Source organism: Dioscorea cayenensis, chromosome 15, assembly GCF_009730915.1.
Source record: "Dioscorea cayenensis subsp. rotundata cultivar TDr96_F1 chromosome 15, TDr96_F1_v2_PseudoChromosome.rev07_lg8_w22 25.fasta, whole genome shotgun sequence".
In the NCBI taxonomy this organism is placed as follows: domain Eukaryota; kingdom Viridiplantae; phylum Streptophyta; class Magnoliopsida; order Dioscoreales; family Dioscoreaceae; genus Dioscorea; species Dioscorea cayenensis.
The window spans coordinates 6627916-6644218 of NC_052485.1; the positions used below are offsets into that span (position 1 = coordinate 6627916).

Genomic DNA, 16303 nt, shown 5'->3' on the forward strand with positions numbered 1-16303 from the left:
ATGATGCCGCCGGAAATGGAGGTGAAGGCGCTTTGTGAGCAAGCGCAGGCAATCCTCGTGGAGGAGTGGAACGTTGAGCCCATTAGCTGCCCTATCACTGTACGCGGTGATATCCATGGCTAGTTCCGTGACCTTAACAAGCTCTTTCCCATGAGCGGTGATGCCGAATACCAATTATCTCTTCATGGGTGACTATGTTGGTTAGTGTGGATGCTTGATTCCTCTAAGAGTTATTGATCTCATTTTGTTTAGATCCGTGTATTTTTTTCCTCGCATATCTAGTTTTATTTTTGTTAGCTTCCATTTTTTTTTTTGAATAAAAGTTAGCTCCAATTTGGTAAAAAATCAAAGATTTTTGGCGAAATGGTTTTTTTCTATGGCAGTCAATTAAAGTCTTGGGTGCATTGACAATTGAATAAGGGTTGTTGTTACGCTATGTTTGTTCTGATTAGCTTTTGTGTTCTATCTATGAGTTGTGATTGAGATCGAGGCCTCATTAAAAATGTAAACTTTAGTGAAATAAGAGCAAAGAGGAATTTGGAATATTGAATAATTATACTTGCTGCAATGGCTAAAGCCATGGATGACATTCTATTTAGTTAAATAATTATACTTGCTGCAATGGCTAGAGCCATGGATGGCATTCTGTTTAGAGCCATGTGGAGCCATGAAAGTTGGATTGAATCGATTTGTCAAAATTAGTAAGGTCGATGGTTTCGGCCTTGATACGGAGATCGTTTTCAAGAAAAAACCCTCGCTGGCGCCGATGACAGCCACAGAGAAGTAGAGAAGGTGTTTATTTATTTTATTTTTTTTTCACATGTGATTCTATTTTCTAATGTAATTTTATGTTAAAAAAATTATTTGTTAATTAAATTTAATGCTAATTTTTTTAGAAAATATATATTAAAAATTTTTACATTAAATAAATATTGTGTTAAATTAATTACATTATTTTGGATTAAATTAATTTGTATGACAAGTATTAAATAATTAGTCATAAAAACTAATGGATGTAATTTTACCATACCACTTACGCGGTGATCATACCTCACACTTATATCAAACCAAACATATAAAAAATAAATACAGCATTTTCACTTACATCAAATTAAACAACAATCATGTAAGTTGAAATATAGTATTTTCATTTACACTGTAAGTTCACTTACATGAAATTTAACTTACTGCCAACCAAACAGCCCCTTAATAGCGACAGCTTGTGTTTTTTTTTCTTAATCGATTTCTAGAATTAATAAGTGATTGCAAAGAAGAAAACACACAAATCAACTCAAATAGGAAGAGAAATAGATTTTTTTTCCCTTTTTCCAATATAACATACAAATTTTTTCCCCACAATAACTTCAAACCAGAGAGATTCAAATAGACCCCATGATGATTCTTACAATAATCTAATAAAAAAAACAAATTAATCAAAAGCAACAATCTATAAGATCAAAGGATTGAGAATTTATCTCTATTTTCCTTCCCGTCAAGCCGATACAACCTCTGAAGCGAATTCCTCCTTAAAATCAAAGAAGAGATACAATTTCGTCCTACGATCGAAGCCGAAATAGAAAACCCTACACCCATACCCTTACCAGCAACGCAGGAATCCTCAAATCAAAGAAGATATCGGGAACACAGACACTTCACCGGAACCCTCGATCGAAGATGAGATGAGATTGAGAATGCTGGAAACCCTTCTAATGAAATTCATAACAACGAGCGATCGAAAAGGAAAAATTCAGAGACGATTTCGAGACGATGATGATCGGTTGTTTATATAGGGCAAGAGTTTAGCTTGGGCCACACGCAAAGGTCGGTGATGTGGTTTATTGGGCTAAATTTTTTGGATAGTCACTTAACTTTGCTATTAGATCAAATTGGTCACCGAATTTTAATTTGAAATAATTTGGTTACCGTTCTTTCATTTCATTTCACCGACTAGTCATTGCCCATTTTTCCGGTTGCCCTTTACTTATGTGCCACCGGAGAAGTCCAATCATTCTCAGAACGATCAACTCAACATGCTTAGTTGGCCACATAACTTAAATTCCGCCACGTCAACTTCATCTTCTTTCCCATTTCATTTCAAACCTTAAAGAAAACAATGTTATCATGGCTCACCTTGATGAAGCTGCTATGGATCCTTGAGAACGGAGAGGGAGACGAGCAACAGAAGAAGAGGAGAGAGATGGGCTTCCCTCAAGGTGTGGCACCATGACGATTACTCAATTCTAGACAGCAAGCAATCCTCTAACAACAAGGCTACTTTGCAGGTGTCACTGTCCTCTGTCTTGCCAAAGACATAGCTGAAAGCAAGAGGCAAGTGTCGAGTGAGTATGGGAACATGTCTAGTTCTTTTGTGTTATTTATACTGGATGAGGTGTGGCACAGATCAGTAGCAGAGGAAAATGGCTCGAGTTTGGGGTGCTCTTTGGGTTTAGGCTAGGGCTAATGGTGGTATTGCTCTGTAATGTTGTAGTGCAGGTGAAGAACAGGTTTCTTCAATCTAGTGCCAGAATTACATCATTTTGTATGTTCATGCTTGTTCTGAGTCTAAACTCTTGTTTAAATAAAATCGATGAATAAATATTGTGCTTTCTAAATTGGACAAAGTGTTCGAAATGGAGTTTTGATTTCTAGATTTTTTATATCCTAATGATTGTCAATACAAGATCACTAATATCACCATCTACCAAGCTTCTCAATTCATTAACTAAAACAGATTGGAAACAGGGACAAATAAGACCATCATGCTATTAATTTTATCTGAGTATTACAATCACCAATAGATTATAGACCAATATTGTTGAATGTGTGACAATTTAAAAGATATAGAAGTAGATAATGATGCACCTGCCGGCGTGTAGCTATCATGGCATTGGAGAAACAATGACACGAGGTACTATAGTTTGCTCATCAAGCCTATTTAGTGAATCTATCAGGCTCATTCAAAGTGAAGCAAGTCCTTGAGCGAAGTCCATCCCCATCTCTCTTGCTATGCCAAAGATGGAAAGTGCGCAAAAAGTTACTTCAAAAGGATTTGATGGATCAACAACAACAAAGGCGGCAATAAGAGTAGTGACTACACATCCTGTCATCGTGATCTTCCGCAAAAAAGAGGCATGAGCAAAAAGGCTTGTTTGTAATGTGTTGAAGAGATTTGGAAAGTGGAACGCAATTGTTTTCTCTCAAAATTTGAAGCGAAATGGGGAAGAAAATGCTGACATGGCGGCCATTTAAGTTAAGCTGCTGATGTGGACTGGTCCGGTGCCACATAAGAAAAGGGCAGCCGAAAAATAGACGGTGACTAGCTGATGAAATGAAATTAAAAAACAATGACCAAATAGATTCAAATTAAAATTCAATGACCGATTTGATATAATAGTAAAGTTAAGTGACTATCTGAAAAATTTAGCCCAGTTTATTGAAATAGTTCTGATCTAGATCATTAGAGTTTGAAACCCGGATCTGACTCACAACAGAATCAAATCCGGGGCCGAAGGTATGGGGATTTGCCCTCTTGTTTAAATTTAAATATTAGAAGTGGCGTTTATGCCCTTGTCAATCAGCATCCATGATGCAATTACATTTCATAGACAAATGAAATGGCTCATAGCTTAGCAGTACTAGTGAAATAATCAAAAGCTTTGAGTTTAAATCTCGTTAAAAATAGTAATAGTAATAGTAATAGGTCACCTGTTTTTGGTGTTGGCTCGCACCCAAAACTCCTTATCCCGACTGAGAGTATGCGAGTTGGATAATTAATTCTTAGCTTGTACATGCCTTGATCTATATAGAGTTTATTGCTTCTGTTAAAAAAAACAAAAGAAAGAATAAGAAGAGGATCTTTTACTAGACCTGCCCAAGGGTCAGGATACACGCCTGATCCCGAAAGCCCACTCAAAAATTGAGAGGGCTTGGACAAATAAATAAGATCCGATGACCAGCCTTGGACAAAAAAAGTGTCATTTTAAAAACTGGCCGAGTTTGGTTTTCATTGTTAAAAACCCGGCCCGACCTAACCCGAATTAGAAAATATATTTATTAATTTATTTTGTATATACTTATATATATATATAATGGTTTGAATTGTCATTGATTATTTATTAATTAGTTTTGTATATATTTATATAATATATATTTATTGTTGATTGTCATTGATTATAACGGTTTGAATTTTAGCAGTTGTGATTGAATAAAAATGTGCATTTGATATTTTAATTTTAAATGATTTTGTAGAATAACATTTGGTTATGTTTAAAGATTAATATTATTGTTAATTTTTTATAACTTATTTATTATTTGATGAAAACCTATTTGGTTGGGCTTGGGAGGGTCTTGGTTAAAAGTCATCAAATTTGGGCAGATTCTGCAAGGGTTAAGGCCTATATTTTTTAGCAGCTTGGACAAGCTTGAATTTTAGTAATTATGGACTGAGCTCGATCCGAATCCGGCCTGGCCAATAGACAAGTTTAATCTTTATGTCCCTGAATATTTTGTTATGATGATTTTTTTTCATGATTTCTTTTACCTGGATATCCATAAATATTCTTTTTTTTAAAAAAATAACCATATTAGTTAAAATTCTTCTGGTATTTGTATATCTATTAATAAATCAAAAACGAAAAATTATGAATACCTTTTAAAAATATATTATGCAATTATATTAAATATTAATTTGTAAAAAAAAATACAATTTTATTTACATTCTTGAAGTATTCTAAGCAATGTTAATTTTTATTTGGTATAATTCCCTAAATATTCTCTCTACTTTTCCAAACTTATTCTTTTAGTTCCTTAACTTTTAACCGTAACATTTTAATCTTTTTGTAATTTTAATTTAGCTATGATAGTCCACCTAAACCTTAAACCCTAATTTTAAACCATCAAAATATGAACTGACATGGCTCACTTAAACGTAGTAGAGGAACTAAAAGGTTACAATTTAAAGTGAATACTAGAAGAATAAGTTTGAAAAAGTAGTATAACTGTTTAGAGAATTATACATTTTTATTTAGAAGTGAAGAATAAAACTTGCTTAATTTATATATATATGTGTGTGTAAAAATATGGACTTAATCAATATGATAAATTTTTAAGATTTATATATAATAAATATAAAGAGTTTATTTTTGGGTAAAAATATTGACTTAATCAATATGATAAATTTTTAAGATTTATATATAATAAATATAAAGAGTTTATTTTTGGGTAAATATATAAAACTATTAATTTAATAACTTATAGAAAATATTTAAGATTATAAATATATGCAAGTTTTTTTTTGCCATTTAACATGTAATAATATATTTTATTGATGAATGTAGGATAGTAGTTATATATACAAAAATAAATAAATTTTAAAAGATATAAATAGCATTTGATTTTATTTAAGAATATGCACGCAAATAAGTAAAATTTCAGTGATGTAAAAAAATCAATTTTTTTTAATTCCTTCTGATTGCCATTTTTATGAGATTTCTTAATTATGTATTGCTTAAATTTAACCCATCTTATTCCTTAATTATATATTGCTTACATTTTATATTTTATATAAGTTTTAAAATTTTAAAAAAAAGAAAATTTTTTAACAAATAAAACTTTATGGCTCTTTTATTTAATTTTTATTACTACTAATATTTATTTTAAAAAAAATAACTTTTCACTAGAGCTATATACAAACTCACTATGGAAGTTTATTGTTACTCTCCATCTCTAGTGGATTTTTTTTTATTTAAGATGAGCTGCTAGACCACTAACAAAGACATAAACGTTTGTAAGCCTTAGTTGAGTAAATGGAGACATGGCTAATATATATGTTGGAATTGCTTGTATACATTCATTACTTACACTCCTAAAAATATACCTCTATCCATGATTCTAATTCTCACTACTTCAAAAGAGTTTTAATGGAAGTCATAGTACCAATAGACCACTTGGTAATTGATGCCTTTAGTGAAAGTTTACCATTGCTATCAGGTGATTGATGCCTTTAGTGGAAGTTTACATAACATAAGGGATGTTTGATGTTGTTGAAATTTTTTTTTTTTTAATTTTTCTATCCCATTTTTCAACGAATGTATGGCGCAACATGGGTGGCACTCTTGTAATTATAAGACATTGGGTGGGATATTTTGGAAAATAACGTGGTCACGACACGCCGACACGAGCACGGGAGCCAAAGATATTTTAAAATCCGACTGTGAATGGGTTCAAGTCCATGTCTCCATTAGGGATGGCAACGGGTCGGGTCGGGTGCTGGTATTACCATACCCGTACCCGTACCCGATACCCCACTAGTATACCCGAACCCGAATCCGAACCCGAATCCGAACCCGAATCCGACGGGTTTTAAAAACCCAAACCCACACCCGCACCCGACGCGTAATCGGGTACCCGCGAGTATACCCGCCCCTGCCCCAATATTAAAAAAATTAATAAAAAATATATTATTTTTATAAAAAAAATAACTTAAAGTAATTATAATTTTTTATAAAATAAAATAAAATAAAATAATTATAAAATTACAAGACCAAACAAAGAGGAAAAATAAAAAACCCTAAATTGTTAAGTTGTAGAACATATTAGTATATATATATATGTGTGTGTATATATATATATTATATAAATATTTTAGTAATTTTAATTTCGGGTCGGGTTCGGGTTCGGGTACTGGTCGGGTATTAGAATTCCCATACCCGCACCAACACCCGTTTCATACAAGTCAGGTTTTACCCGAACCCGACCCGAAACCCGGTCAAATTGGGTTTTACCCGTCAAACTCGGATCGGATCGGATTGGGTTGGGTCGGATATGGGTATTATTGCCATCCCTAGTCTCCATGCTCCAAAAATATTTTAAAAATCCGACTGTGAATGGGTTCCGTGTCTCCATGCAGATATTTTAAAATCTGCCTATGAATGGGTTCAAGTCCGTATCTCCATGCGTGCCTCCATGCTTCAAAGATATTTTAAAATTCGACTGTGAGTGGGTTCTAAGTCCTTGTCTCCATGCTCCAAAGCTCATATCTTTATTCGTTTTCGAAGAAATTCCAGCTCAGGTGTGTTTGGATGACGGAATAGGAATGGAAATGGGGTAATGAAAAGGGTAATGGAAATGGGGTAATAGAGAAGAAATTGAAATAAAAACTGTGTTTGATTAGGAGGGGTTATGTATTGGAAATGTAAAAAGTAAGTAGGGGATATGTGAGTCAATTACCTTTATATCCTTTCTTCAATAAAAATATATGTATATATGTTTAATGACACATAATTTTTTTTTAATCAGTAATGACTTCATAAAAAATTAATTAAGAAGTTAATTAATTGCTTTTAATTGTCAATGTATGCTTATTTTTGTAAGTAATTATTTAAATTATTTTAATATTATTTTAATTATATGTTGATTGCTACAATTATTGTTTTAAACATTTAATATAAATTTTTATAATTACTAGAGTTTTATTTATTTAATTAATTAATTATTTTATTAATATAATTAATAATTAAATTATATAAATTTCTCTATTTTTAAGCCAGTGGAGGTTTCATTCTTGTAATTATTTATTTAAAATAATTAAGTTGTTCATAGGCAAGAATATAATTTTACATTTCATTACTAGGTATTCCCCCCAATGTGGGGGGAATGAGTTATGTATCGAGGGGAGGTAATGATTTCTCTTGGCCCTCAGTCATTACATGTAAAAGAAAAATATCCAAACAAATGAAAAGGAATGTGTAATCAAGGTAATGATTGAGGGCATCCAAACACTCTTTGGATGGCTGATTTGTAGAGAAATAGGCTGCAGGGTGCTCTAGATTGTTTATAGTTTCCCTCTTGGATCGATTCCCCTTGTTTTTTCCTTCCATTTGGTGCGGTCAAATTCTTGAAAATGGGGATCTTGGCTGGGTTTTGATAAGAAGCGGTGGTCTCGTTGCATCGATCGATTTGGTTGTAGTTGCTTGCTGTTGTCTCTTCTTTATTTGAATCGGTGAGTTTTGATCAGGGGTTTAACGCTGTTTAGAGATAGTTTGGAAGTCATTTTTGGTAACCTAGCATCAAAGGTCACGGATTTCATAAGCTCTAATATAGATTCTCAAAGTTTGTGGTTCCGTTGCTATATTTTAGAAACGGAATTTACACACATTTGTAAAAGTAGCAACGGCTGTCAAGTTGGTTTGTAAATTAGAGAACGCGATTCTAAATTTAGCAACTGAACTCAACTCCGCTTCTAACTTTGACATCAATAATTATCTAATTTATATATTTTATCAAAAAATGTTTATTTTTAAAATGTATGAAAAATATGATAAATAAATTTTATGTATATGTATACATATATATAATTATAATATTTTAAAAAAATATATTATAGACATATTTATAGGATTATATTTTAATGAATATTAGATTAATGTTTTAAAATTTGATCATATTTTATGTGACTTGGAATCAAATTTAAATAGTTATAAATTTTCTTAATTGTATTCATAAAAAAATTAATTTCTTAATATTGATAAAATATATTTTATATTTAAAATTATTTTGTCAATTTATTGAAAACCTTAAATTTTCAAATAACAGTAATAATAATTGCCTAAAAGTATATCATGATTATATATATATATACATATATCATTTATATTAAAATTATTTTTAAATTTTATAAAAAACATAAATATATAAATGATATAATATAATAGGAAAATTATTATTTATAATGAATTCTAGGAAAATTATATATATATATATATATATATATATATATATATATATAAATTGAGTGCAAATGAGAGTCGGATTTGGGAGTGGTTGCTAAGATTGGCAGCAAAATTAAATGCCGTTGCTAAATTAGTATTAGAGTTAAAATCCGTGTCTGAATGTAGCAACGAATAATGTAAAATTATTTGGAAACCATTTAAATGATTTTACATATATACATAAGTATAATAATTTTCTGAAAAGATTTAATATATTTATAAAATAAAAATAGATATAATAACTTAAATTCATAAAAAATGTATAATAATCCTTGAGCGCTCACAATTTACTCAAGACTCACAACCAACTAGTGATGATCATGATATTGACCATCTAGATGAGTTGTAGTTTATTGTTATTTGTTAACATTTTTCTTTTGTTATACTTTGTTTTTGCACATTTGTTTTTCTTACATGCATTAATGAAATCATTATTTATTAGCTTTATTTGTTGAAAAATTTTGTTATAACATATATTATTTATATCAATTATCAAAATAAAAATAATATATATATATTGGTTAATTAGGGTTTTAGCAACGGATTTGAAATAGATTAATGTGTTTTAAAAATATTATAATATACTTAATTTTAGTAACGGATTTGCAGCGGAATATTTTTTTGTTTCTAATAAAAAACGAATATAAAACAAAATATGTTCCATTTCAAATACGTTTCTACATTTTGGAACGGAAAATATTCCGTTTCAAATTTGTTGTTAAATTCTGAAACAGTTTAGTAATGAAATAAATTTTGTAGTAGAATTTAGCAATGATTCTGAAACGGAATTGATTTTGTTACTAATCCGTTAATGTCTGAAATTGAAAAATTCTGTTTCTATTCCGTTTCAATTTAAATTAGAAACAGAACTGTTTGTAAAATGCAATTTTCTTGCGGTGGTGATTTTTCTACCATCATTTACAAATCTTATCCTCTCGAAGTTTCTCTACTTCATGTGAGTTTTAAGAGTTTTATTTTTGTGTCAGTTCCTTCTATTTTAGAAATTATTTAAAACACTATCCAAACTAACCATGTATGTAGGCTTTTGATTCAAATTTTATTCCATTACTTTTAGTTTTTATTTATTAGTTTTATTTATTTAGTGGAGAATTTTACAGTTTCTTCCTAGGATTATTGCATTTCAATCATTCAAGCATTTTAAACACTTATGATATCATTGGTTTTTGGTTACATCATTTACTTTTTGGTAAAGATATTTTAAATTAAAATAATTGGCTCAATTGATTCTTCAAATAAGGCAAAATAAAATTAAATATTCAATTTTCAAATTACACTAGAAAATCCACGTTTGAACTTGTTCAACCTCAGCCGGTTTATTATCATATATAATTGTCACTCTTAATTTTTAAAAGCATAATCTTTTAGTTAAGACAAAAGCCCATTAAAATTTTAATTATAAAAAGCCTTTCAAAGACATCAACTTTCATTGCACCGCTAATTTTTTATTATAAGATAGTTCATACACTTTTGTAAACCTTTCTTAATTATAAAATAATCATAATATATAATATGGATGGTTTTCTATATCTAATATTTTATAGTATTTAGTTATGTACTATTTATGGATAAAGTTTTATTTAGTATATTACCAACCCGGCATCCCTTTAATGGGGCATACATACTTCATCTTTTGCAATGTCATTATAAGATTTACTTTTTCAACGATCTCATGTTCTTATATGAATATTTTGTTCATCAATTAAACCAGCATGTATCCACAGTTAATGGGGTTAACTACAGGCTAAATTAGAGGTGAGTACGGGCTGGTTAACCGGCCCAGCGGGCCCGACCTGTCGGGTTGCGGTTCACCGGCTCACTGACCCAGACCTGGCCCGGCTAGGTGTAGAACCCGCCAGGCCGGGTTGGCCTCTCAAACTCGAGCGGGTTGAGTCACGAGAAGCCGGGCCCGAACGAGCCCGGCCCATGTTGACTCGACAGCCGGGCCAGTTGGCCGACCCGAAAATTAAAAAAATTCTAAAAAAATTTAGAAAAATTCAAAAAGAAAAAATCGAGAAAATTCGAAAAATGGGTTGGGTTGGCGGGTCGCAGCCGTTGCAACCCGGTTCTAAAAGCGAGTCTGCCCTGGACAATCCAGAACCGGCCCGTCACCGGTTACGGTTTGTTGGCCCGGCCCGCTGGATCAGTGACCCGGCGGACCGGTTCCAGGCTGGGCCGGGTTGCCAGATGACCCGTGCCCACCTCTAGGCTAAACTAGTAAATATACTTACATACATATGCATGTATGCATATCCACACGCATATAGATATACATGGTATGTTTACATACATATATACAATGTATGTATGTATGTATGTATATATGTATACACACACACATTTACATTTACTTATACATATGTACACACATTTACATACATTTATATACATGTTTTCCAATCCCAGATTTACAAATCCTTCTAAACAAATATAAAATATTATAATACAGTAATTCCAGTTACATCCAGCCAAATACAAGATTTGACTGCACTATATTTTAAAAATCAAGTATTTCCAGTTATATTGTAATTGAAAATCCACTGCATTTAAAATTACATCCAACCGTACGCCACCTAAATCATGTCTATTCCGGCCATCACATCCAAAAGATTTAAAAGTTAATATATTTAGGGAATTGTGACTTATAAGACAGTGAAAATGAAAATAAATATATAATTTATAATACATACATTTTAAATTAATATTTTTTTAAATGTAACAACAGAAAAAAAAAAAAGTGTAGTAAAATATAGTGCCAAAAAACAACTTTAATCCGTTATACCAGTATTGAACAAAATACGCTAAACATTGCAAATTTATACTTATAAATCATTAATTATATATATATATATATATATGAAAAGAATTTAGTTTCTAATTGAGGTTCCCTGATGTGCAATACCACATGTATGGAACTCATGGAACCATGAGACTGTTTTACATACCTGATTTCATGTTCGGTTTGAAATTGTTGAAAATATGATTATATATATATATACATACATGGAAAAATATTACGAGGCGCTAGAAGTTAGTTACTGGATTAAAGTACATCTAGAACATTGAAGAATAGCCTTATTAAGTTTCATATCTCAAATTCATTCATGTCAATAAATCATCTAGAACATTGACGAATTGCAGATCTCTTTGGATTTTAATACTCCCATCAAACACATTTTCAGTGACCATTTTGATCTCAGTAAAACTATTTTGAACCCGGATCAGTCGGTCTTCTGGCGCTGTCATCCTCAAATCTCCAATATTAACTTCTTGCTGGACATGTTCGGTTGCCCAAAGATTCACACCATTCCATCTGCGTGGATGCTTCCTGCAGTTAATCTAGCTTCTATTGGTTTCAACTATCATCATCTTAATCTTTTCCTTGATGGCAGGGAATTACCCTTTTGGATTATGAGATCGTTTAAAAAGTTAGGATTTGTATTTTAATTTCCTTCTCCTTCTGTGTTCTTGTTGGTCAGTTGTGGGTGTATTGGCTCTGCCTTTTCCTTTTTAATATTATCAGCTTCTCAGTTGAGAAGTTCCTTTTTAAAAAAATAAAAATAAATCCATGTTTTCCAAATACGTAAGCTTTCATAATATTAAACTCTACCAATATTTAAAATAAATTAAATAAAAATAATAAAATTATTATATTAAATAAAAATGATATTGGGTGACAATAATAAATAATATGGCTAACCGATTTTCAAATATTTTTTTTAAAAATTTTATATTTAGATATATTTTTTATTCAACTTATCAATATATAATTATCAATTTTTTAGGATATTAATATAAAAATAGTAATAATAAATATAAATATAGATAAAACCCTAAAAAAATGCAATTGTTATCTCAAAATCTCTAGAAAAAACATTGCAGTTTGTGAGTTTTTTCTCAATCTCTTGTGAATTTATATTTTAAGTTATTATGTATTTTATTTTTTATTTGTTTTATATCTAATTTAATTTTTTAATTTTTGTGATTATTTGTTGTCTAAAAATATTTGATATTTGTTAAATAATTAGTGGATATTTGTTAAATATTTTTTTGATTATTTGTTATGAAAATTTTTGTGAAAACTATTAGATATTTGTTGTGATTAATTGTTATGAAAAATTAATTATTCACATATAATTTGTTAAATAATTGTTGTACAAATAAATTTAGATTATGAATTTGTTCTGAGTTGTTTTTTAATTGTATTATTTGTTAATTTAGTGTGTAAATACTAGTTGAGTTATTTGCTAATTATATAGATATAACAAGTTTTTTACACCTAAATAAAATTTTTTAGATGGATATATATTTTATACATATCAAGTTTAAACAATAAAGTTATTTAATATTTTTAAATTTTTTAAATTTGAAATCATAAAAAAATGACTATAAAAATATTTAAGTAGTTTTTAACTCTGTTGTATGCATCTCATTCCTTGATTATGTAGCAAGCATGGAGACTCGCTCCTTTTTTGTCTTCTCATTTATGCAGAGAATTTGAAATCATTTTGTTTTCTCGGAATAATGTTGAAAAGATTCGATCTGATATCGCTAAGTATTTGGGATTGTCATATGCTGATGCTGGTGCAATTTGCAATTTCTTGAGGAGAAAGAGTTTTCTGTTGCTGCTAGATGATCTTCGGAGCTCACTTGATCTTGAGACGATTGGAGTACCTGACATTCGGCACCATGCTCAAGACAAGAAGAAGAGGATGGTGGTTTTCACAACACGGTCCGAGGCAATTTGCGGTAGCATGGAAGCTAATGAGAAGAAAAAAATGGAGTGCCTGGATGACAATGCAGCATGGAGTTTGTTCAAAGAGAAAGCCGGTAAAGAGTTCATTGCATCTGATAAACAAATCCGACATCATGCAGCGGATATCACAAAGAAATGCGCTGGACTTCCGCTTGCTCTTGTCACCGTAGGCAAAGCGATGTCTACTAAGAAGACACCTGGAGAATGGGAGTATGTTGCCACCATGATGAGAAAGTCCAAATATCAGAACATTCCAGGTATGAAGGAATCAAACTTCTTTCCTATTTTGAAGATCAGTTATGACAGTTTGGAGAGCGATAATTTAAGGCAGTGCTTCTTGTATTGTTCTTTATGGGGTGAGGATGAGCAAATACCTACAGATGAACTTATAGAGTGTTGGATGGGGCATGGCTTATTAGATGATTTTGATGAACTTAATGAAGCTTACATCAAGGGTGAAACTATTATTGGAATTCTTAAAGAAGCATGCTTACTCAAATCAGGAATGCAACAGGGGGTTTTTTGTTAGTAAAATAAACTTGTATTATGTCTATGCTTAATAGCTTGTCTTGAGATGTGTTTTCTAAATCATGTGGTGTATGTTAAGTTGGTTGTCTTGAGATATGTGTCTTTTGATCTAGTACTTGTAAACTTATAAAGTGTTCGTAAAGTTTACAGTAAGAAAAAGAATGATGGAATGTATGTGATTGTTGCCCTCTTTTCTATCTACAGAACATTGTGACCTTCTTCATCAACATAGATGCAGAACTTCATCAATTCCTCTTCTCCTTTGTTGGCAGATCTGTAGATGCAACCGAAGCTTGGTTTGTTCAAGAGGATACACTAAATCTGGTGCACTCTATGCCTTAATTGCTTCTTGTTCTATATTTTAATTGACACTTGGTTTCATCCAAGGTGAGAACAAGTTAGAGTTATTATTAGTAAGCTTGTGTACATTTGAGATAAGTTGTGTTCTTCTCTCAACATTTTTGACCGTAGTGAATTAAGAAGCAATTTGAAGGTCCATGATTTGATCCGAGATCTTGCATTGTGGATAATTTCAGGTTGCCAGGAAAAAAATGGAGGATGGTTAGTGAAACCACATAGTAACTTAGAAAGGTTACCTGAAGATCTCAATGGCAGGGAAGTGATCTCTTTGGCATATAACAGAATAGGATCACTGCATGAATCTCCTAATTTCCATAAGCTCAGAACATTTATACTCGAAGGAAATAAAGAACTCTGCCATATTTCTTCAAGCTTCTTTGTGACAATGCACTGGCTCAAGTATTTGGATCTATCCAAAACCTGTGTTACCTTTTTGCCGGAAGAGATAGGCATGTTACATGAGTTGCAATATCTCAATTTGTCATTCTCATCTCTCATTTCTTTACCTTCGGCTCTGGTAGATTTGAATAAGTTGAAGTATCTATATTGTGGTGGAGCAAAAGAACTAAATGATATTCCTCAAGATCTCATAGCAAGGCTAAAAAATTTGTATGCATTGGATTTATATTCAACTGGCATCTTTTTCTTCCAAGGAGCATATCTTGATGACTTGCTAAGCTTAAGCAATTTGAAAGGAGTGGGGTTCAACATAGATGGCCTTTCTGCATTGGAAAAGCTCTTATATGTTCCTAAGCAAAGAGTACGATTGATAGACTCTGATGAATGTTTAACTTCAATCAGCATATCACCATCCCTACTTGGAAGCAACAGCGAGTTACACCTTCAAGAACTCAGTATCTTCTTCATTACCGAATTGAAGGAGTTGGTCATGACATCAGAGGATAAAACTTCTTGGTGCCTTTCTCATCTTAAAAGCTTATATTTAATTTTTCTCCCTAATCTAAGGGACGTCATTTGGGAAGATCTAGAACCAAGTTATTTTCTCCCCAAGCTCGCTTATATGGAAATCTTTGAATGCGGCAGCTTGACTAGCTTGTGTTGGGTTGCTCAACTACCATCTCTCCAGATTCTTAAGATAGCCAGATGTCGTGAACTGAGGAGTATTATAGCTGGTGATCGGCATACAATGATTGAGGAGGGCACTGCTTTCCGAAGCCTCAAGACATTGGCTCTTGATGATTTGCCTAATCTAGAATCCATCTATGAGGAGGGAATACTATCTTTCCCTTCCATTGAAGTGATTACTATGTTCAATTGTTGGAACTTGAGAAACCTCTCACTTGGACTTCACAGTGCTAAGAATCTTGTTTACATTAGAGTCTTACCACCAAACTTGTGGGATGACATGGATTGGGAGTTCAAGCATCACTTCTCCAGTTTTGTTTTATGATTGTCAAATGTTATGGTCATTTGGATAAAGTTGTACCCTTCTGTATGTATTCGTGATATCTCTTGTGGAAATTACACTTTTAGCTTTCCATCAGAAATATGTTCTTGTTAGTTACCCTATGTAAATGTAATGTAATTACTTCTATCATGTGTTTATTGTGGCTTGAATAAATTGTTTTTTTTCTCTTTCGCTTTTTGTTTGATATATATATATATATATATATATATATCCTAGTTTAATTTTCACAACAATGATGCCTGAACCATGATCAAAGAACCAAACATATGACAAATGGCTGCATGTCCACATAAGCATGAGGCCTCAAAACATTTTAAACAAGCTTACATTTTAAAATATATAGGCAAATACAAAAATTTTTCATTGTAGCATCCCGTGATTTTCTCTTCTTTTTCACATTACATTCTAGGGCATGCTTCCCCTCTCCAACGACCATGCCGCCCT

General features: G+C 31.6%; 2 protein-coding genes across 2 annotated transcripts; both read left to right on the plus strand.

Annotated features, from left to right (window-relative positions):
- Positions 1-3: 3 nt before the first annotated feature.
- Positions 4-14412, plus strand: LOC120277646 (probable disease resistance protein At1g15890). The gene is made up of 3 exons (XM_039284503.1): positions 4-99; positions 13322-14059; positions 14275-14412. The coding sequence occupies exons 1-3, from the start codon at positions 4-6 to the stop codon at positions 14410-14412; spliced, it is 972 nt and encodes a 323-aa protein (XP_039140437.1).
- LOC120276946 (probable disease resistance protein At1g61310) lies at positions 14252-16029 on the plus strand. The gene is made up of 2 exons (XM_039283687.1): positions 14252-14457; positions 14607-16029. Exon 2 carries the CDS (start codon positions 14816-14818, stop codon positions 15839-15841), a length of 1026 nt encoding a protein of 341 aa, XP_039139621.1. The 5' UTR covers positions 14252-14457; positions 14607-14815; the 3' UTR covers positions 15842-16029.
- Positions 16030-16303: the final 274 nt, after the last annotated feature.

Bases quoted from the DNA above. Each gene is read 5' to 3' on its own strand.
- LOC120277646 (XM_039284503.1), top strand. From the start codon at position 4: ATGCCGCCGGAAATGGAGGTGAAGGCGCTTTGTGAGCAAGCGCAGGCA. The intron at 100-13,321 runs GTACGCGGTGAT...AATGTTGAAAAG, and splicing joins CCATTAGCTGCCCTATCACT to ATTCGATCTGATATCGCTAA. The intron at 14,060-14,274 runs GTTTTTTGTTAG...TTCTATCTACAG, and splicing joins AATCAGGAATGCAACAGGGG to AACATTGTGACCTTCTTCAT.
- LOC120276946 (XM_039283687.1), top strand. From the start codon at position 14,816: ATGCACTGGCTCAAGTATTTGGATCTATCCAAAACCTGTGTTACCTTT.